General features: G+C 36.5%; 1 protein-coding gene across 31 annotated transcripts in view; it reads left to right on the forward strand.

Moving 5' to 3' along the window:
• The window catches only part of LOC108716082 (neurexin-1), an 861,870-nt gene that overhangs the window by 655,068 nt on the left and 183,738 nt on the right, over positions 1-23,064 (forward strand). For all 31 annotated transcript variants that reach the window (XM_041562467.1, XM_041562483.1, XM_041562470.1 and 28 more), the window contains one exon: positions 21,468-21,649. In XM_041562467.1, coding sequence (XP_041418401.1) covers positions 21,468-21,649 — 182 coding nt within the window. The remainder of the gene's footprint in view (positions 1-21,467; positions 21,650-23,064) is intronic.

A 23,064-nucleotide genomic window follows, 5' to 3' on the forward strand; every position in this document is an offset into this window, starting at 1 on the left:
TTTTAAATGGGCCTCTTAATTTAGACCAATTGGTGTAATATCAACAGGGAGGCATCAATCCACCCACAAAATGTTACTTCCAAATAAAAGAAAACAGGAATGGGAAAAGGTTCACAAATGGAAATGGAAGTGCAAAGGAAAGCATTTATTTGTTTATCCCTTTAAGGGAAGAACGTTTTTAAGACAGGTCCATTTGTCCCTATATGATGTGGCCTTGGCATTTAAAGTAATAGGCTTTTTCAGTCCGATAAGTTTACTTGTAAGAGTTCATTTTAGGAAATTGCAAAAAAAAAAGGACGAAAATATTCTGAGTTTTATAGCCTATTATCTGGCTTTTTCAGCAACCTGACAGAAGTCTCATTTGGTGACAGCAGTAAGTGTTGGTTGCATTTTGACTGGTTAATGAGTCTACTGACCCCTGCATGATCACTCTCCCACCATGCAGCTGAGTTATGACTCACCGAGTGACAGATTTAGGGCTCGTTTGCACAGGCTACACAGATTTAATAGCAGCTAGAATTATAGCTTTGGCAGAGGATGAGATGCTGCACCTTTACAAGTGTGACTGATTACAGGGTTTTTGACAGACAGCTTGCTGGGGGTAGGGGTAAATCAATGCCATTCACAAAGAAATGGAAACCCCACTGAGGTTTGCCCATTGTTATGAGAAACACAATGACTGTGCCCCAACCCTAAACGTTTGTCTTGTGCCTCATGCATTATTCTGCAGGGTAAATGAAGCAGGAATGGTATTAATATTGTTTTTGTAAATACATCAGTACAAACAAAATGTATTTTTCTAACATTGTTGCTCTTTCATTTTCATATCTTTTGGAGGTATGAACCAGGATCAATCTCAATAAGTCTGAATATGGTGTAGATGTCCTGTTTTACAAATGGTGGTCAACTGATTTAGTATTAAGTAAATAAAAAAAGCCTTGAACAGACCTGAGGACAATACAAATCCATTATGGGTTCCAGTTGGACACTATTAATACACTATTAATACTTCCTGAACTGTGACCCTCTATCTACAAAACCAATTTATGTTATGAATAAGTCATGGTACCAGCACTGGTTTCAACAGTTTTCCTCCCTTTTTTCTTTTTCCAAACCTCTGCCATGTTCAGACTTTTTGAAATTGATCTTGGTTCATACCTCCTTCCTCTTCTCTAAAGGGGATCTAATCAGTTTGGTGTTGACCAGCACAAGTCTCAAATATTCAGATAAATAAACGGATGTAGTTACCCATGACCATTCATTTTATATATTTTTTCAAAAAGTTGACCAGGGCTATATAACATACTCAGATGAGAGCCCTCTAATAACATGTAGCTCAATTTATGAAGATATAGTACATAGTACTCTTTACAAATATTTACATTTTAAGACACACATCAACTAAGATATAATTAATCCTTTTTGGCGGCAAACCAGTCTATTGGGTTTATTTGATGTTTTCATGTTTTTTTAGTAGCCTGAAGGTATGAATATGCAAACTACAGACATATCCTTCATCTGTAAAACCTTAGGTCCTGAGCATTCTGGATAACAGGTCCCATACCTGTACCAGTTTATTTTACTGATGCTGTTATGAATTAACATTTTATTTTCCTATATTTCCATTTGAATTACTTCTAGTTTCATACTCTCTATTTTTATATGTTTGTTATATATTATTTTTGTAATATAGATGTATCAGGGGGCTCAGCTCTCTTCTTCTCTTCTGTTTTGTCTGTTATTCTACTGCACACTGAAAATTGAGTATATTGCAGTATTAGGGCTGAAGATGTTTGGGCAGTGAATTAAGAAGGATCTGTTAATATCATAGTTAATAACATAGTTCATAGTTATAGGGCAACCCATAAATAGAATATAGATATTTGCCTGTTGAAGAGCCTGAAGTCTGTTGAGAGGTATTAGGTACTGCAACTGCCAGGTTATGCCTGGTAAGTCAGGGTTAAATGCTATGTTCCAGGCACAGGAATTCAAGAAACAGAACACATAATTGCCTGTTTTCTCCTAAATTGCATCAATACTGTTTCCTGAGTGTTTTTACTTTCAAATAATGAAGCAATATGCATAGAACAATGTTCTTAATGCCAGCAAAGTGAACAACCTGTCTATGTTCTGTATGCCAGACCACAGTTTGAAATCAGTTGTCACTTAATCATAGAATAATAAATGTCTACCCTCTACAGCTCAAGCAATCAGCATGTGAATTTTAGAAAAACCAGTGGAGGTAATAGAGAGTATTGTGCCAGTACACTGCTCACCGCACAACAAAACAGAATAGTCAAAAGAAAAAAAAAACAGCAAAATGTTAATTTTTTGTTTGCTGGAAACTGTTCGGGAGAATGATTGATGAACGCAATATGCATTCAAAATCTATATTTAAAATATAGATTTTTTTTTTAAAATGGTCTTGGAGGGTTTATTTATGCTCAATTTTAAGAAAATTTGGATAGAACTGGAACAAAAGTGTCCCTTTTCATTATTGTAATATATAGATATTAATTGTGTAACTTCCCAAAAATATACTACATATTTCAGGCTTTTCCGACAAAAATCCAAAAAAACTGTATTGTAATTGTACTATTCGAATTTACGATAGATTCAATCCAATAAAATTGTGATTTTTTTTTTTTAATAATAAATAAGGTCCAATGGTGCATTCTAGTTTGGTAGGACTTTTTTTTTTCATTTAAATAGTCAGATAAATTGGGACTTTGATAAAGAAAGCCATTACATTCTGTCAATTTGATGAAGTTGCACAATATTAACCTGTCTATAGGATTATATTCTATAAAATGGCTGAATTCTCTATGTGAGTGACTGTAAATACTCTTACACTTTGTCTTGCATGCGTTTTTTATCTTCCGTGTCTGCCCTTGTTTTACTTCTCTCTGTATCTATTATATTATGTGTATCTGTCTTTGTTTATAGGGATTTATGCTAATTTAAACTCATTTAATGTCCAGATTAACAATGACTACCAATTCAATGGGAGTCCTTTAGTTTCAACGGAAACCCGTCCAACCAGTTAAGCATTACTATTCAAGCATCGTAAATTAGAAATGTGTCTGTAGATAAAATAATGTTACTGATAAACCATAACTCTATTATTTATAATCTTTTATAAAATGTTAATCTATTAGAAGTCATGGAGGCAATCCATGATGCCTACCTACCAGAACAACATTGCAGGTTATGTACTTAAATAAGGTCATTGCACTTTGGGATCAATTCAAATATCATATTCTGTTAAGGTGGCTTACTTTTTAAAATACAGGTATAGAATCCGTTATCTGGAAACCCATTATCCGGAAAGCTCCATTTTATTCAAATCATCAAAACGTTTTCTGTGTAATAATAAAACAGTAGCTTGTACTGGATCCCAACATTCAATTAATACTTATTGGAAGCAAAAGCAGCCTTTATTTATTATTTTCTAGTAGACTTAAGGTATGAAGATCCAAATTACAGAAAGATCAGTTATCCGGAAAACCCCAGGTCCCGCACGTTCTGGATAACAGGTCTTGTACCTGTACCTATTTTTTTGGTTAGTCAAGTAACATCATATCACTGGTCCTCTCTTTGCTGCTATAATAGTCTCTGCTCTTCTTGGAAGGCTTTCTACTAGATTATGGAATGGAAGGGAGGTTTAGGCCATCCTGGGCATAGGAAGGAACTCTTAATACAAGTGTATTCATTGGGCAATTACCAGGGGCTGACTAAATTTATGAGATTGGAATGTTATGGTTTATGGAGTGTTCATTGTTTTTTAGAAGGCATTGAAGTAAGACTGGAGATGTGATCTGGTTAGTAGGCTGTGGCTTTTTTCCCACCTAAGCATTTTGTGCTGTGTTTTTATTGATTGTATGGATGCCTGTTCCATATGTGTACATTCAGCAACAAGAGTATTGTCAGCATTTCTATTCATCCCATAGGTGTTCAGTTGGGTTGAGGTCAGAGCTCTGCAGGTCATTTTGTTCCCTTTCTCCTATATCAGCAAACACATCCTGTATGAGCCCTTACTATTGGCTTTGGGTTATTATTCTGCTGCAACCGGAAACACAGTATTGCCAAGAATGTCATTGAATGATGTAGCACATGTGTCAGCAGTGAAGTGCATGGTATAAATAATCAACTTCAATAATTAATGTCCACTGACTGTTGGCCATATGGTGCATATATACATCTGCAATAGCTGTTGTAGGGTTGCAAGTTGCAAAAAAACTATAGTGGGAATTGTCAAACAGACAAAGACAAGAGGTCCTCTAAACTCAACCCATTATCAATATATTAAGGAAGTTGAGACATTTTTTGCATTAAGCTACTTGTCCATATATTGCAATATATTTAAGATGGCCAGCTAAGTCATTCATCCCTAGTCTGGCCAGTGGCCAGTCCTATACTCACTTTCATCTGATTCATTACAAATTCTACTGCTTCATTATGCATTTTACACAAGGACTATGTTTTACCTGTAACTTGTTGTTTTCAAGATTAAGACTCCCAAATGGTTGCAATTTAATTGGTTACCACTGGGATAACCTGACTGGGACTGAGAATGATGAGAGCTACAACATGGAGCTTGCCACTGCTCCTGTATAAATTATAGCAAAAAAGGGAAAGTTGTGCTTACCACTAAATTTTAACCCCCCCCCATTAGGTGGTGGTAAATTAAGGCTATGACCACAAAATTCATGCAGTTAATGACAAGTGGTCCTCTGCATCCATTATCAATATATTAAGGACATTGAGACAATTTTTATATAAAGCTAAAAAATGTAAACAATGGCTCAGTGTTATAATATATTGATAATAGATGTTACCCAGTAGAATGTATAAATGAAAATATTTTTCTTATTAGCAACATCTCATCAAAATCAAGTAAAACAATATAACTGCTTGGCATCTCTCTGGAATGTACCCTGAATATGGAAAAATATGTTTGAATTGTAAGTCAACTATCTATATGCATTTTAAACAGGTTCTCAGCAAAGACAGTGTGAAAGTAGTGTGGAGGCTAATATTCTCTCAGATATGAGATAAGATTAAATTATCAGCTTTGTAGTAAAATGCCGCAATATTCCAAATTTCTTGTTGGCAGGAGGACTTGTTAATCATAACATACTATCAATCCATGTTTAATTGTGTAGCTAATATTATATTCAATTTCTCTGTTGAATGTGATGCATTTTACGGGTTGTGAAAAAGGTGGAATCCATTATCTGTTTTATCCTACATGTGTGATCCCAGAATAATAAAGATGACTGGTGAAATATATCCTTTGGCACTAGAATTGAGACGCAATAGTTAGCACTGCAGTTGGGATTACATCCATAGTACTCGTAACTCGGATATAATTCCACACTCCAAAATCATACAGGCAGGTTAATAGATTTCTTATGAAATTGAGATAGGGGTCTTAAGCTCCTCTGGACCATGGACCATGGATATTGGAAGATGTTGCTGTCTTACAGTTTTGGGCTATTGTTTTGAGTAATGATGGAAGAATTTGTCCCGTTTCACTTCATCAGGAATTTTCGCAAATTTCCCCGCAAAATTCGGCAAGCAAGCAAAAAATTAGCAAAATGTGAATTTTGATGCCACCAGCGACATTAGAAGCCCATTATAATCATTGGGCATCCATTAATTGTTGCTGGAGTCAAAATTGGCACCGGCGTCGGAACCATTGACGCCGTCGGAAAAATTTTTTGACACGGACAAATTCACAAATTTATGTTTGTGAAACGCGCAAATTTGCAGTGAATTTTTGCCTGCCGAATAAATTTGCCCATCACTTGTTTTGAGGAAATTCAAATATTTTACCATCTTATGATTTTGGGTACGTTTTTTTGAGGTAATTAAAAAATGTTTCCATCTTATAATTTTGGGTTTGATGTTGGAAGATGTTGCCATCTTATATTTTTGGGTTATTGTTTTGGGGAAATGCAAAAACTTTTGGTTTAAAAAACAAAGGCTTCAGACTGTCAGGAGATGTTCATCCAATTTATGAGAAAGGGAGAACAATAAAGCTAAAACTCATGCTTGGGGCACAGGCTAGTGTGGAGACTACTAACTGGTCATTGATATTTTTTGTGATCCATCATATTTGGGCTCCAGTGACAGCAGCAAACACGTGCTCTAAGAAGCAACATTTTTTGAGGGTCTAAGCACTCTTTTAAGACATTGAACTGGTAAAAGGTTGATCCATTTGGTCAGATCACCTTTGTTTCCTCAATTTTTGAAAACACACACACTCTTTCTGTAGAAAGGGTCTTCTGGGAGTTATAGTTGTACAACAGCTGGTATGCTAAATATTGGCTAACTATGGCAATGTACTCTGGAAAATCTAGCAGAGGGACAACAGAGAAGTAGAACAGTTACATGTCCTTGTTTTGCTGAGAAGATATAATTTGTAATTTTGATGTGGGCTGCTTCAGTGCAATATAATTGTTGGGAAACAGATTGATTTTTGTCTAGAAGATTGATGTTTGTTATAAATTATCCTGTACATTCAAATGATTTTGAGCAGATGGGGAGCTGAGGAATAGCTGGATAATTGTAAATTTGAGAGGGACCAAGGGATGCCTTTTTTAATTATGGAGGTAATATATGTGTGTTTAAAGGATTCTGAGAAGATACCACATCTGAGGGAAATTGAACAGGACAACTATAGCTAAAGGAGAAAAGTAAGAATTTGTTAAAGAATTTTCTGTAAAAGAAAGTATATTTATAGAAGTATTTGTTTATACTGGAAATGACTAGGAATGGCTTTATATCAGAACTCTCTGGATTCACGGGTTACCAGATAAAAGATCCCATTCCAGTACACCTGATATTCACTGTATATAATAATATCTTACCTTACTTGACTTTTTATGAGAAGTTCAGAGTTATGATTCTGCCGTCGGAAATATAATATGTTTTCTGATTGAAAAAGCATTGTTTTACAATTCTCATAAAACCCTTGCAGAAGACATGCAGCACTAAATTGATTTTACCATGTAAAACACATACCCCAATATATACCTTTGGGCTCATTCATAAACAACGGAGAAAAAAAAAACATTATTGGGATTGAGGCAACTTTTGCAGCCCAAGTTGCTTGTTAAAATGGATGGAAATTTGCATCGGTTTTGACATTTCCATTGAAAATCCATTTTACCTTTTTATGTTTAAAATATGCTAAAATATATATTTATTTTCCAATGTAAATTCTGTAAAAAAAAAAAAACCATTAGGTAATTTGCCCCTATCAAAATGTCTCGATATGCTGCAATTTGGGATGTTTATTTATTTCTTTCTTTTTTAATCAGTTCAGGCAATAGGGGCACATCTATCATTATTTTATCAGGTCTTATAAAAAGCAGCTTGTCACTTGCTAAAATTTATTTGGAGAAATGTTCAATCTCAGCGGCAATGTGTCGGAAAGATGAAAAACTCCAGTTCCTGTAATATTGACAGTTTTAATTTTGATTTCAATCTTCATTTTATCAGCAGCTTCCTTCTCTGTCAGACATGGGAAAGAGATTAACATTTTGCACATAATGCAGAGCCACAGTCATTCCCTCTCTCCCTCTCCCTCTCTACTCACTGGGATTTCAGAGCTGACTTACCCAGCCAGGGTTTTTGCATGATCTACAGATCGATGAGATAATTAATCAATGATCAGTTAATTGGCTGTCATTTCTCAGAGCTGAATTCCGAGGTGACAAATAACAGGATTCACTAAGAGAAATTGCATTTGATCTTTAACTGATGATACAGTGAAGGAAAATGTACTGTGTTAATAAGAAGGCTTTATGGGCTATTTATGATCCCTGAAATGTTCAAGTAAATTGAACTGAATTGGCTCATTTACAATGAGGAAGGCAGGGTGCATGAGACCTATGGTCATCTCCAAAAAGGGTTCGGTTAGGTAATCGCACATCTTACATACCCAAAAGTCTTATCTTGGTGCTCAATAATAGAGGAATAGAACCTTTAGTGATGGACGAATTTGTTCCGTTTCGATTCGCCAAAAAATTTGCGAAATCCATTGGGCGCCAAAATGCAAAATTTGCGAAATGCAATGGGCGCCAAATTTATTTTGACATGTTTCAATTTCGGCACAGTTGTGCAATCTTTCGTGGACACTCCCCTTTGTCAATCATCACTAATGTCAAACTGCATTAAAGGAAAACTATACCCCCAAAATGAACACTTAAGCAACAGATAGTTTATATCATATTAAGTGGCATATTAAAGAATCTTACCAAACTGGAATATATATTTAAGTAAATATTGTCCTTTTACATCTCTTGCGTTGAGCCACCATTTCGTGATGGTCTGTGTGCTGCCTCAGAGATCACCTGGCCAGAAATACTGCAGCTCTGACTGTAACAGGAAGAAGTGTGGAAGCAAAAGACACAACTCTGTCTGTTAATTGGCTCATGTGACCTAACATGTATGGTTTGTTGGTTTGTTTGTGAGTACAGTGAATACTACTATCCCAGGGGACGGCCCTTATTTTTTAAAATGGCAATTTTCTATTTATGATTACCCAATGGCACATACTACTAGAAAAGTACATTATTATGAAAATGTTTTATTTACATGAAGCAGGTTTTACATATGAGCTGTTTTATGCAATATCTTTTTATAGAGACCTACATTGTTTGGGGGTATAGTTTTCCTTTAATAAAGTTGCAAAGGCTTGCCCTGCTAATGCACATCTTGTGTGCTGGTGAATTTCTTCATACCTATGGTCATCCCCATGAATACAGTATTGGAAATGTAGTATTCATGAAGTGCGGGCAGGGGAGACAGTAGGGTTGCCACCTGTCTGGTTGTGACCCAGATAGACAGGTTTTTGGAAGGGCTGCCCAGGACAAAACTGCCTATCCTAGACTGATGGGACGATTGAACAATCACTGATTGCCATATCATAGCCCTATAGCCCTGCCCCATGATGACACCTGGCTCACCCCATGACATCATTGGCCGGTCCTGTGACATCACCAGTCTTGCCCCCTGCCCAGCCCGTATGTCAGGAAAAGGTGGCATCCCTTAGAGGCACACATGCACCCACCCACTTGCTTGTGTGTCAATCTGGGGCATAAGTTATGAAGTGGTGAGATAGCCTGGCCACAATGGGGCCCTGTCTTACCACCTACTCTATGCAATGAAAAATGTTTATGGCTTCTCTAAATTGGGGCAACTGTCAAGGCTCTTCACAGATCAGCAGCTGGAGGTAGGAGAAGCAAGTATGATGTAGGTCAAGATGCTGGCAGTAGGACAATATTATGAAAGCAACATATTATATCCTTGTTGTATTGTATTTATTTATAAATAAACAGGGGTACAGTTAATATAAATGAAGTGTGTACATGCTAAGAGTTTTTTTGCATGGTGGTAACATGGTCTCTGTCCTAAAAAAATTACAATCTACAAGGAGGCACTCATGAATAAAAAGGAATTGAGAGGCACATGAGCACGAGCATGCTGTACCAGAGATATGCTAATAAAAAAAACTTCCTCTTTAAAGAAAATTTGAGAGGAGGCTTAATACAGAACCCGACAGAACACCACAAAACCCACAAAAAAGCTTTTTGGGAATTATAGTTCAACTACAACTGAAACGCCATAGGTAGGAACATAAAGCCTGTTCTGCCCTGGACCATACCACTGCTGAGAATGACAGGGGCTGGTATAACTAAATCTATATCTTCTGTAATACTATGTGCATGTGTTTGGGCTGCCATGTTGTTACATTGGCTGAATTTGGGCTAGATGAGGCCTGTATTGTCACACTTTTTTAATATTCAATTATTCTGTACTGGTGAATGATACACAGTGTTCTGTAACACTAAGGGGCCCGTTTACTTAGTTCGAGTGAAGGAATAGAGGAAAAATAGTTCGAATTTCGAATGTTTTTTTTGGCTACTTCGACCATCGAATGGGCTACTTCGACCTTCGACTTCGATTCGAACGATTCGAACTAAAAATCATTTGATAGTCGAAGTACTGTCTCTTTAAAAAATACTTCGTCCCCCTAGTTCGCCACTTAAAACCTACTGAGGGCCCCATAGGCTTCCTAACAATTTTCTGATCGAAGGATACTCCTTTGATCGATGGATTAAAATCCTTCGATCGTTCGATCGAACGAATTGCGCTAAATCCTTCAACTTCGATATTCAATTCGGCAGTCGAATATCGAGGGTTAATTAACCCTCGATATTCGACACTAGGTAAATTTACCCCTAAATGAGCGTGTGTTTTATATTTATTGGAAATATAACTGCTGAGGATTTACACCCAGATCTAAAATATAGCAAGTGCTCAGGGCTGGAGACAGAGAAGAAGGAGCCCTGTACAGTGCAAAATTAGGGGTTCAGCTTCAGCAGAAAAAAAAATTACACCACAAATGTCCAAACTATTATACTGCAGTTTTTATACAGCTACAATTCCCATCACCCTCAGCTGTCAGCAGGATTTCTGAAATTGTAATTCAATAACAGCCAATGACCCACAGGCTGTCCTGTTTAAAAATTTCAATGAGACCAATTGATATTTTTGCCCTTGGAGTTTTTCTATGTCCTACCCTAAAACTAGGCATGGGAATACTAGTAAATGCAGTCCCACTTTTACTATGGACAGAGATAATTGTGTCTCGTCTGTGCCGATCACCATGAGGTTAAAAAAAACTGTACCTATAAGAGAAAGTCCAATGATATTCTATTCTGAATGGCACTTTGAGCTCTATTGTACAATAAAAGAGTCACATTCTGCTTAAGTTATTACGGAGCTGCTGCAGCATGAATATTAAAATGCTGGATATAAACCTGGAGAGCTTTGTTCCGGGGATTTTGTGCTTCTAAGCGCGTGTGGTTCTGTGCCTCATTAATGGGTCTGTACACGCAATGCAAGAGACAATGTCTTATAGAAAAGTTACAATAGGCAGATCGGACCAATATATTGAACCATCTTACATCTATTAACCAGGGAATCCTGTTTTGCAAACAACTCAAATCCTGGGTCCTCACGTTTTCTACCCACAATGCAGCATCTTTGTTTCCCTTAGTGCTCTTGCACCTCACATTTGGGCTCTATGTTAATGGCCCTATAATCATATTTTTGTAGGTTTTGTGAAAGTAGGGGTGTCCAAAATATAGGATTTTACTATGAATCCTCTAGTAACATCAGTATTTAATACACACCCAATCATCTCATTGAAGTGAATAGCTTTCATGCACAATGTCCTCCTGCAAAGGGCAAGAAAATACAGCAACATGGACTTCATCTACTGTTGTTTATTCCTTAAAATGGGCAAGAGACATACAGTTGCCTTACAATGTAAGTGTACAATATTCAGTATATAGTAATCTGCTCCATTGCTTGACGTAGCCAAGGCAATTGCATTTGGGTGTCTGACCTACATTTTCTAGAGCAGTGATGAGCGTCGTTTTTAGGGCCTTGACCCCATTTTTTCTTCTTCTTGTTTGCAGTGACCCCATCTGATGTTCCCTTGCAACATTACAAGCACAACAATCAGCAGAATATTGCTCAGCCTCCAGCTCTATTAGGTGTTGCAGAGATAGCAAGCTTTAGAGGACGGCAGCAATGTTCATTCAAAGATCTGTTCTATGTTAGAATACATAATCAGCTTTCACTGAAGAGAGGGAGGAAAAAAAAGATAATCTCCAGTTCCAAGTTGACATTCTCATGAGCCCAAATGCAGCCATGGCAGCGGGATATTTTTTTCTGATCTAGGTGTAATAATACCTGTAGGACTATGCTAAATTGGCACTTGGTTTTTCACTTTAATCTTATATACATAAATTGTAGGCTCTTCGGTCAAGTGATAAATCTGCCTGCAAATGTCATTAATGTTCCTACAGTTATTATAACAAGTGTTATTAAAGGTGTTGTTCACCTTTAAAATAGCTTTTAATATGATTTAGAAAGGGATATTCTGAGATAATTTACAATTGGTTTTCACTTTTTATTATTTGTGGTTTTTGTAGCTATTTTGATTTTAGTTCAGTAGCTCTCCAGCAATTTCAACTTGCTAGTGTCCGAATTCCCCTAGCAACCATGCACTGATTTGAATAAGAGACTTGTATATGAATAGGAGAGGCCTGGATAGAAAGATTAAAAAAAAAACAAAGTAGCAACAACAATACGGGGCAGATTTATCAAGGGTCAAATTGATAATGAAAATTCAAAATTCAAATTTTTGAGTTTTTATGGTCAAAACTGTTAAATTCGACTGGGGAGTTATTCAAATTCGATTTGAGAATTTTTTAAATAGAATTCAATTTTCAAGATTTTCAAGATTTATTATGCTCTGGCCTTTTAAGAACTCAAATTCGACTATTCACCACCTAAAACCTGCCAAATTGCTGTTTAAGTCAATGGTAGAGGTCCAGGGATCAATTTTGAGTTGTTTTGAGTTTTCAGGTTGATTCTATTCATCTGAGTTTTAAAAATTCGATTTTATTAATACATTTTGAATTTTGAGTTCATGGGAGTTTTAAAAAGTTCACATGAATTCAAAATTTGAACCTTGATAAATGTGCCTCCCCATGTGTAGCTTTATGAAACATTTGTTTTTCAGATGGGGTCAGTGACCCCCATTTGACTCTCTCGATATTTGCTTAGGTAAATTTCTAGGTTGACATTGTCTCAACAGTTTGTATAAAGTCTGTGAGTCAGTCTGTGAGTCTAAAGGCACAACTATCATGTAATACAGGTATGAGATCTGTTCTCCAGACCTGTGGTTTTCCGTATAAGGAATCTTTCTGTAATTTGGATCATCATACCTTGTCTACTAAAAAATCATGTAAATATTAAATAAACTATAATAGGCGTGTTTTGCTTCCAATAAGGATTAATTATATCTTAGTTTGGATCAAATACAAGGTACTGTTTTATTATTACAGAGAAAAAGAAAATATTTTTTACATTTTTTTGATAGAATAGAGTCAGCCCTCTCTAAACTTTCTAGATAACAGGTTTCCGGAAAATGGTTCCCATACCTGTATATGTAGAGGTTGCTACCCCTCTTGCCAATTCTCCAGCCAAAGGGGTCTTCCAGTTGGATGGTGAGTCAGTGCATGACCACTTGAAATAGGTAGGAACCTAAGTGCCGAACTAAGTGTCTTCAGCGCTTGCCTCATTCAAAAAAATCGAAAAAAGAGGATGCACATACCATAATGATCATCTATCAAGAGTAGAAATATACATTATTGAAGCTCTAGGCACAATAGGCACCAGCAAAAGCAACAACATTTCAGGCTGCCGTGAGACTTTTCTCAAACTAGGTAGGCATCTTCAAACAAAGATGTTACACCTTTTAGCTTCTGCAGTGTAGACTTTTAATTAAAACAGAATATTTAGCTTCTGGGTTCTGGAATTTCTTAGCTCTGGAAGACTTCCAAACTCATACAATTCAGCAGTCACTGGGGCCTGTTCTAATTGCCTCCAATCTGATTTGTCTGACTCATGAAACAAGAACACGGTAAGACTGTAATTCTATCCTTGTACATCTCATGCTAAGCGCGCGTGGGTAAAGCAACCTCCGATCGACACGGTTTGCTTCATCATTCATTGTCTTTTTTAATCTTGGTCCCTGTCCCTTTTGTCATATCTGACACATTTCATAAGATAGCAAGCAAATACAGATAGAAAAGGCCTCCAATCTGCAGTCCTTTAGTGTTTATAGACCCATCACAGTTTAGAGTATTACAGAATGGACGTTCGCCTCGGCTAACCCGGCATCAGATTGGCCCCCTGGGAAATTCAAAGATTAATGGACAAAGGATTGTAATATGTGACAATCCAACTGACAGAACGGATACTGTACGTAGGAAAAGCTCATTTTACAGTTAATATGTAGTATGATCAACTTTTCAAACACAATGGGGCAAATTCACTAAGATTCGAAGTTGCGCCAGGTGTAACCTCGCCGCACTTCGCCGCACTTCGCCACACTTTGCCAGGCGTAGTTTCGCCAGCGCTTTGCAAATTCGCTAAAATCCGAAGTTGCGCTCAGGAAATGTAGGGGGGAAGGAGGGGAGCCCCAAAAATTTTTTCGATCTTTTTCAGCCTATCACCCATAATGTAGAAAACACGCCAGCGTTTTTTGTGACTTAGAAAAAATTTTAACTTTTTTTGAAGCAATCCCTATCTACTCTATTGCGCTTCGCCTGGTCTGAGGTGGCGAAAGGAAGTCTAGCATAAAAGGTAGTGTTCAGTACACTGCGCACGTTAGTGAATTTGCGTAGTTACGTCCGTAGCGATAATTCACCAGGCGTAAGGATGCGAAGTAACACTAGCGAATCTACGCCAGCGTTCGTTAGTGAATTTGCGCAGTAACGAAAATGCCAAACGCTAGCGTAGTAACGCTAGCGTTCGGCGCTTCGGCTCTTAGTGAATTTGCCCCAATGATGGGTTGATCAAGTCAGCAGCTTATTTTTGCAACCGCTGTGTTAGGAAAAATAAAAATAATAATAATAATAGGAAACTTGTGGCAAAATCGTTGCATTTACATAGTCTTAACAAATTACCCGCAGAGAGTATGTTTTTTCTCAAGAAAATGATAAAGAAGATGCAATAGATGTAAAGTGATGTTTAGCCTGCTGTATACTATTAACCTTGCACGTGTCTACAGCTTTCCTGAACAGTAAAGATATTCAGGTGTCCCAGTCTTACATTTTGTATCGAGGGAGCTCCTTCTGATTGATTCGTTTGGTCTGTGCACTTTCCAGATCACTTGGCTCAGAGTTTGATTTTTAGCTTTTTCTTTATCTTGACATTGAGGGTAGAGTTGTTTTGCATGTGCTGACTACTCACAGACATGCTCTGTATTTTATTAGGGAAAAATAAAATGTGTTGTGCTTAGTGACATGGTTTATTTACCTGAATGTTTACAAAGTGACATGACTGAACAGCAAATTAGACAATGGTTTGGCTTAACAGTTGCCCTTTGTCATTTGTTTTAATTGAGATTAAGATAACAGTAAGACAAGAGCATTACCAACATATTTAATTTATGGAGAAGCCATACTGTATCTTATTCATATGAAGCTAATATGTTAAAGATATGGGACCTATTATCCAGACTGCTCAAGACTTAGGGTTTTACGGATAAGGGGCCTTTCCATAATTTGGATCTCCATACCTTATCTCTACTACTATCATTTAAACATTAGTTAAACCCAATAGGATTGTTGCCTCCAATAGAGATTAATTATATCTTAGTTGGGATCAATTACAACGTACTGTCTTCTTTTTACAGGGTAATTGTTTTTAAAAATTTTAATAATTTGATTAAAATGGAGTCTATGGGAGAGACCTTCCTGTAATTTGTAGCTTTTTAAATATTGGGTTTCCGGATAACAGATCCCATACCTGTATAACAAATTTACTGGTTTTTATGGAACATCAGTGGCTGAGTGGTAGGAACTGCATTTAGTTAGTGAGGTCAAGAGCTATTCGACAATATAAATCTTTCTCTTTTAGAAGTCTTTGTAAGCTTATTGACTACCAGTTATTCATTTATTTGTAACCTGGTAGAGCTGCCTACACAATCCAATTAGCATAGTTTGGGTTGAGAGATATCTGATTAAATATAACCCATAGTATGTTTGTAATGTACATTCAGTATATTAAAGCTTATGCTATAGAAAGCTTTTCCCCTTTAGAACATGAGCCATACGTCTAGATGTAGTTTACAAAATTTTTGTATGATCCATTATTCTCGATAAAGAATATGGAGCTGAACCATTGGAAAGGGATGGTTAGGAGAAACCATGGCTGCAGAACTGAAGACATGCCACATGACTGAGTGCACCTGGGAGACGAACAACATGCCTAGCCCCATGTTAGATTTCAAAATTCAATATACAAAATAGTTTTTTGGAAAAAAAGCACGTTTTCCTATGACAGACTCTCTTTAAATTTCACTCCTTATCTGTAATGGGGAATTTCCTAGGCAGGGAATAAAGAGGATTTGAGGAGGCTTAACCTCCTTCAAATGTTCTCCAATTGAAGGGCCACTGTTGATGGCCTCTGCAAACAGAACTTTAACCCTTCTCCCTTTAATACTCACACACATCTGATTCAGGTAATTTAGAAATTAGTCTTAAAAGTACTGTATAATGTGTAGTAGAAATAATGATAATAATCTCAAAGTAATCAGACATGTGCTGAATTATTCACTGATCGAGTGCTATTACATCTGTAATAGACAAAACAAATGGATGGATTGCTTGGTCCAAGGCCAGTACTGAAAGCATTACTGATTTTCAGTCAGCTAAGCAGACATGAAACTAGCCAGTGCTATCAATCAGCTTTATAATAAGGTGATTTATAAGCTTAATTCATTGAAGGATTAGAATTCCACTCCCACTCACCTTGACTGGGAAACAGGAGGATGTAGGGAGGACATGCTACATTTCTGTTTTTGGGGGGTACCCAGCTGTTAGTTGTGGCATTGCTCAACCCCCTAAGAGAAAGAAGAGTGACAATCCCCCAGTAGTTAAAAAGAAAACAAGTTTGAAACAATATAGATAAAGAATTTTATGTTGATCTTCACAGACAATGGCTTCTGGCATACAGCATATAAATATAGAAGTAATAAGATTATAGCGTTAAACACTGAAATTCAGAATGAGTTGATTCCTAAACATAAAATTATACTGCAGAAATTATTGCTTTGTCTTCTAGAGCTGTAATTTGTGTATTTGTAACTGAAATGCTATTCAGCCTTACTCCGGTAATGATTCTAAAGTTATATTAAAGTTCCAGTTTTCTTTTTAATATTTTAGTGCTGAGCTAAGAGTGTACTGAGTGCAACCTAGCGTATCAGTAGAAGAATAAACAAATGTGCAATCTTACCCAAAATTAACCTTGAGCTGAGCATTGCAAATCAGCCCAGAGTAATAGCATAAGAACAGCATGCTTTGGGGATTATAGAAATCCCAGCAGATTACAAATTAGATTTTGTGAATTTGTTTAGAAAGAAAGCTTTGTTCATCATGATGCCAATCTTGGTGTTAGTTTGGGGCTTTAATGCTTTCTCTTTGTCACTTGACGAGGGATTAAAACGACTGCCGTCGTCAAGAAATGCAATTTCAAATGCAACTGGGGCTCATATTGTATCATTTAGCAAAAGAAGGTGAAAGCCTACATGGAAAATGAGATAAACAGTATTGCTAAAGCTCAGAGGGGCCAACAGAAATATAGATATTTAACAGCAAGTTAGCATAAATAGTGAATGGTAAATAGCATTCTTGGAGACACTGTTTAATATTAAGGGGCCTAAATATTAACATTTGGATTTCCTTTTTTCACAAATTTATATTTATAATTCATGGGTTTTAAAATTTCTCTAAAACTATAAAAATTCGAGATTCATTATGGGAGTTATTTATAAAAATCTGCATGTTAAAATTTTAAAAATTCAAATCGTTAGAGAATAAAAAAGGTGCATTATACCTCAATGCTGCAAAAAGCCCAAATCTGAAAATCTCAGACCTGTTGAGGTTCTATATAAGTCAATGGGAGAGGCACCTATCTCAATTTGAAGTTTTCGTACTTTGCACATGGTTTAGCCTGAAAATCCAACTTTTTCGGGGGTTTTGTGGAAAAACTCAAAAATTTTAGCAATTTGGGAAAAAGCTATAAAACTATTTCAGTTTTGCTTAATTATTCCGCAATCGAGTTTTTCAATTAACAAATAAGCTAAAATCGGGCAGGGGAGTTTGGTCTTGGTTTTTTAAAATAAAATATGTGATAAATTCAGATTTTAGTAAATAACCCTCTTTGTGTAAAAACGATGATAACATTGGGATAAGAGTAAAGAAATCCATATAAAATCTATGAGATGGACTTTTAATGTGATTTCATAAAGAATATCCTGTAGATTTTCTCTTTGAAAATATTTTGTTTAAGCAGATGCTTCCAGATCTGCAGTCATCTCCACCAGTGATCCCCAACTAGTTGCTGGTGAGCAACATGTTGCTCTCCAATCCCATTGATGTTGATCCCAGTGTCCTCATAGTAAGTCCCTATCATAAAATTCCTGGCTTAAATTTAAGTTTTGGAGACATAAAGACACATGTTTACACAAACCGGGCCTCCTGCAGGCTAGCAGTCCAATGGGGCTCTTAATTCGCCTATCACAGCCCTTATTTGGCCCCCCAAAGAATTTATTCTTGCTTGTGTGCCTCCCCACTGGTTTTTACATTTCAGTGTGGCTCATGTGTAATAAAGGTTGGGACACATATAGATATCTGTAGATATTTCTTTGTAGACATTTATCTATATGAGGTAGAGGCAAAGCAGTAAAAAACACATTGCCGAATAAGGCAAAACAAGAACAGAGAAAAAAGAACAAATGCCAGGAATGCCAAATGAAGGAATAATAGAGATGTTATGCAATCAAACAAGATTATTAGGGAAAACAATTGAGAAAGTTGATCAAACGTAAATCAAACATAATATATGTACTGAATTACAAAGTAACCAGTGTTATCAATAGGTCTGAATCATATTACACATAAAAACCAGTGTCATTGGTGCACGGGGAAGTAAATATTCCCAATGAGATCATTCGGAATGTGCTTCAGTAGACAAAGCTGAAAGCGCAACAGCATCAAAAAAGAAAATACTTAGAGACACTTGGAGCTCCAGAGAAGCTCAATCAATTTGTGGTCTGCATACCAGGTGTATATCAAATCATTTTGGAAAAATACAGAAATAGAGCAATTCTTAAGGGTGTTTAAGGTGATGCTACTTAGGTGATCTGATGCTAGGAATGTTACAATAATGGCTCAGAAGATCAACTTTGATGGTGATGGGAAGTGCAAATTCCAGATTAGAATATGACCTCTCTTGACCAAATTGGCATCTGATTAGTCCACGTATGGGACTGAAATACTGTCCCATTGACATCTAATTGGGTCTGCTTTGCTATTAATAAGGAAAGGCACTTGTTGGGGGCCTATCCACCAATATGTATGGCTTCCAACATATATGGCTTTCAACTTTTCTGTTGAAATGATAATTTTTCATGCATACATCAATTGCCAAAAATGAACATCTGGTATATTACATAGTAACATAGTACCATAGTAACATAGTAAGTAAGGTTGAAAAAAGACACATGTCCATCGAGTTCAACTTTTATTTTTTTTATTAACTACCTATCTGCTAGTTGATCCAGAGGAAGGCAAAAACCCCATCTGAAGCCTCTCCAATTTGCCTTAGAGGGGGAAAAATTCCTTCCTGACTCCAAAATGGCAATCGGACTAGTCCCTGGATCAATTTGGACTATGAGCTATTTCCCATAACCCTGTATTCCCTTACTTGCTAAAAAGCCATCCAACCCCTTCTTATACCTATCTAATGTATCAACCTGTACAACTGATTCACTTCCCAGCTCTCCCTGTAACACCCCTTTCCCTCCTCTAATCTCATTGGTTCCCTCCTGTCTGCTGGGAGGAGCTACTGGTGAATAAAGCATCCGACCCTTCCTTGTACCTATCTAATGTATCAACCTGTACAACTGATTCACTTCCCAGCTCTCCCTGTAACACCCCTTTCCCTCCTCTAATCTCACTGGCTCCCTCCTGTCTGCTGGGAGGAGCTACTGGTGAATAAAGCATCCGACCCTTCCTTGTACCTATCTAATGTATCAGCCTGTACAACTGATTCAGGGAGAGAATTCCACATCTTCACAGCTCTCACTGTAAAAAACCCCTTCCAAATATTTAGGCGGAACCTCTTTTCTTCTAATCGGAATGGGTGACCTTGTGTCAGCTGAAAAGACCTACTGGTAAATAAAGCATGAATAGTGCCCTGCCACTAGGAGTCCTTTCATGCTGCTGGGTTTACTGTAAAGAAAGTCTAATTTCAGTAAATATAAAAATAAGTGCTTTAAGAAAAAAGTGCATTTATTGACCAGCAAAAACTGGACTTTATACAACACAGCTCACAGACAACTAGAGGTAAAGTTTATAAAATATATATATATATATATATATATATATATATATATATATATATATATATATATATATATATATATATATATATATATCTGCTTCAGTTTAAAGCTAACCTGACTGCAGGAATGAGTGATGAGTCTATCTGATAGAGCTATCAAATTCTTCAGCATGGTATGGACAACTATGCTCTGAGGTACGCTAGACATAAAGCAAAGCCTCAAAAGATTTTTTTCTCTCTCCGAATCGGCTTCAGCGTGAAGCTGACATTGATTGATTGGTTCTGTAGGAGTGAATGATGGTTCTGTCTCACCAGTCACTCACTGTCCTCCAAGCCAGAGACAAAAAGGGCTGATAGTAAGATCATCGCTGTCAAAGGGCAGAAGTATACCAAAAATAAAACTGGGGAAAAAAAAGAAAAATATTTTTAACAAAATGTAAAAAAAGTTCTGTGGCTTTTAATTCTATAAAAACTGTTGCCACTTCTCTTTGAACATGATAGTTTCTTAGGACATTAGATACTGCTAACCTCATCAAGTTATTTTTAAACATACTCATTACATTTATTGAAAACTAATTGTATTCTATTCTATATTGTGTTGAAATCAAACCCTTAAAACAAATGGGACAGGAAAAGGAAGGCTCACACCATAGCTAATGGCCAAGCACAATATATCAGATATTAATCACAAAATTATAGATAATATATTAAAATATATTTAAAAATAAAAGGGATTTCAATTTCAAAATAACATTCAAAATGTACAGTGTAATTGTAAGCATCAACCAAAAATGTATTGGGTATAAGTAATTGCATAATCTCTTCCATGCAGAGCACAACATTTAAATTCTTTTTTTTTTTTAAATCATTGATTATTATAATTATAGACGCTTTTTGTATTTTTTGTTGTCCCATGTTTCCTTTGGAAAAAATGCTATGATAGGTTGAAGCATGTGCCATATTCAGATATTTTTGTTGGCGGATTTGCCATTCTTTCAAATTGAAGAGAATACAGTTTCCTTTGTGTAAGGGCCTTTTTCTCCAATTAGAGATGGAGGGCGGCATATTAATGCGTTTTCTGTAATTAAAAAGAAAGCCTCTTGGTCGTTATTATCTGCTTCTTCAAAAGGGATAACAGATTTGTATCTGTCCTGCTGTTTTTGTATTACAAGAATTAGTGCATTTGAGTGATTTTTTGGTCCATTCCTTTCCCTATTATAAAGTACTGATAATGAAGCAATACAATGGCATTTGCATGCAGGGCTTACACCACTTAAAGTAAATAGTTATTTCTCTAGAGGCTGTCAATATTTCTTACATTCCTTTAATCAAGATTATTTAATTTGAAACAAATGAGAAGCAATACCTGCTGTGACTTGAAAACATGTACAGTATATTATCACTGTATTCTGCAGAATTGGCTCCTGTCTTATGCTGTTGTTGTTGTTTCTTTTCTCTTACAGCTGGCATATCATATATATTTAGCAAAGGAGGAGGACAAATCACATATACATGGCCTCCTAATGACAGGCCGAGCACTCGCGCTGACAGGCTGGCAGTTGGATTTAGCACTTTTCAAAAAGAAGCAGTTTTAGTACGAGTGGACAGTTCTTCTGGACTGGGGGATTACTTAGAGCTTCATATTGTAAGTACTTTGTAAAACATTTAATTATTTAATAATGTGTATCAGAGTTTTATGGAAAATAAATAGTGATTTGCGAATTTGTCCCGTTTCGCCTTGAAATTAGCGAATTTCCCGCGAAGTTCTGAAAAAGGGCGAAAATTTTTGATTTTGATGCCGGCATCAGCCGACAATTCAGACGCCGGCGAGATTTGACGCACATTAACGTCAAGACGTGTCTGAATACTTGCCGCCAGCATCGGATTTGTCTCCTGTGTCAGAATTTCTGCTAGCGAATCTCCACAGTAAATTTGCAAATTTATTTGCCGACGGCAATAAATTCGCCCATCCCTAAAAATAAATCATATGAGCTATGCAGTTGTTGTTCCCTGACCATTTGTGGCACAACATGGGAGTCTGGCCCCATTAAAGCGCAACTCAGCAGCTACCCTCTTGTTCAGAGACTGATCAACTAGATTGAGAGTCTGATCATCCAAAAGTCTAATTAGATACACATCTCTAGCTTCTCACATAGACTGATCTAATGAATTGGTCGCCAGGGCTGGCTATGTTGTTCATCACCCCATCCCCTCCCTTTAATTCAATCAAATTTTCATCATCGGGACCAAAGCAATGGGGATTGGTGTAGAACATTTTTCCCAAGTCACCTCTCTTTTGTTTCTTTTTAGGGATGGGTGAATTTTTTTTCCTTGTTTCCGCCATGGGAAATGACGCCCATAGACGTGTATGGTGGCATGCGTAAAAAAAAAAAAAATGCTGATCAAAACAAATTTGACAGCCATAGACTTTAATGGGCGTCAGCGACATTTCGCCGGCGGCAAATTTTTTGGCGAAATGAAATGGGTCAAATTCGCCCATCCCTATTTCTTTTATATTTTTTGATGTCATCTATAATAATTAATAAGCAAATGCAGCACCTTAAGTCATTGACACAAACCTGCTGTACATAAATAACCCAAATTCAACAAATTCATCCCTGATTGAATATTCTTTCATATATGAACCATTAATCCCTATATCCGATAGCAAAACCCTTATTCATAGGAACAGACAGTGAAGCAGTAAAGATAAAAAAAACACTGCCAAATGTATGGTCCATCTTTAGATATAAACATTGTAATCAAGTCCCAAGTTTAAAATATCTACAAGCATAGAACATGACTTACAGGCATTATGATTTAAAACTGAATTTAAACAAGCCTCTCTAATTCCTTTGTTATTGAACATAAGACTCAAGTCACTTGTTTATGAAAAGTTCTTCTTAATAATGAAAATTATGAAAAGTGCTGTGAAAATATCCATTATATAAAACTAAAAAGCCATGCAGATGTGATGACACTACAATTACAAAACACACAACCATGGTTAACAAATTCAGCAATATTTGGGGGCAGATTTATCAAGGGTTGAATTAAAAA

The sequence above is a fragment of the Xenopus laevis genome, chromosome 5L (genome assembly GCF_017654675.1).
Source record: "Xenopus laevis strain J_2021 chromosome 5L, Xenopus_laevis_v10.1, whole genome shotgun sequence".
Classification (NCBI taxonomy): domain Eukaryota; kingdom Metazoa; phylum Chordata; class Amphibia; order Anura; family Pipidae; genus Xenopus; species Xenopus laevis.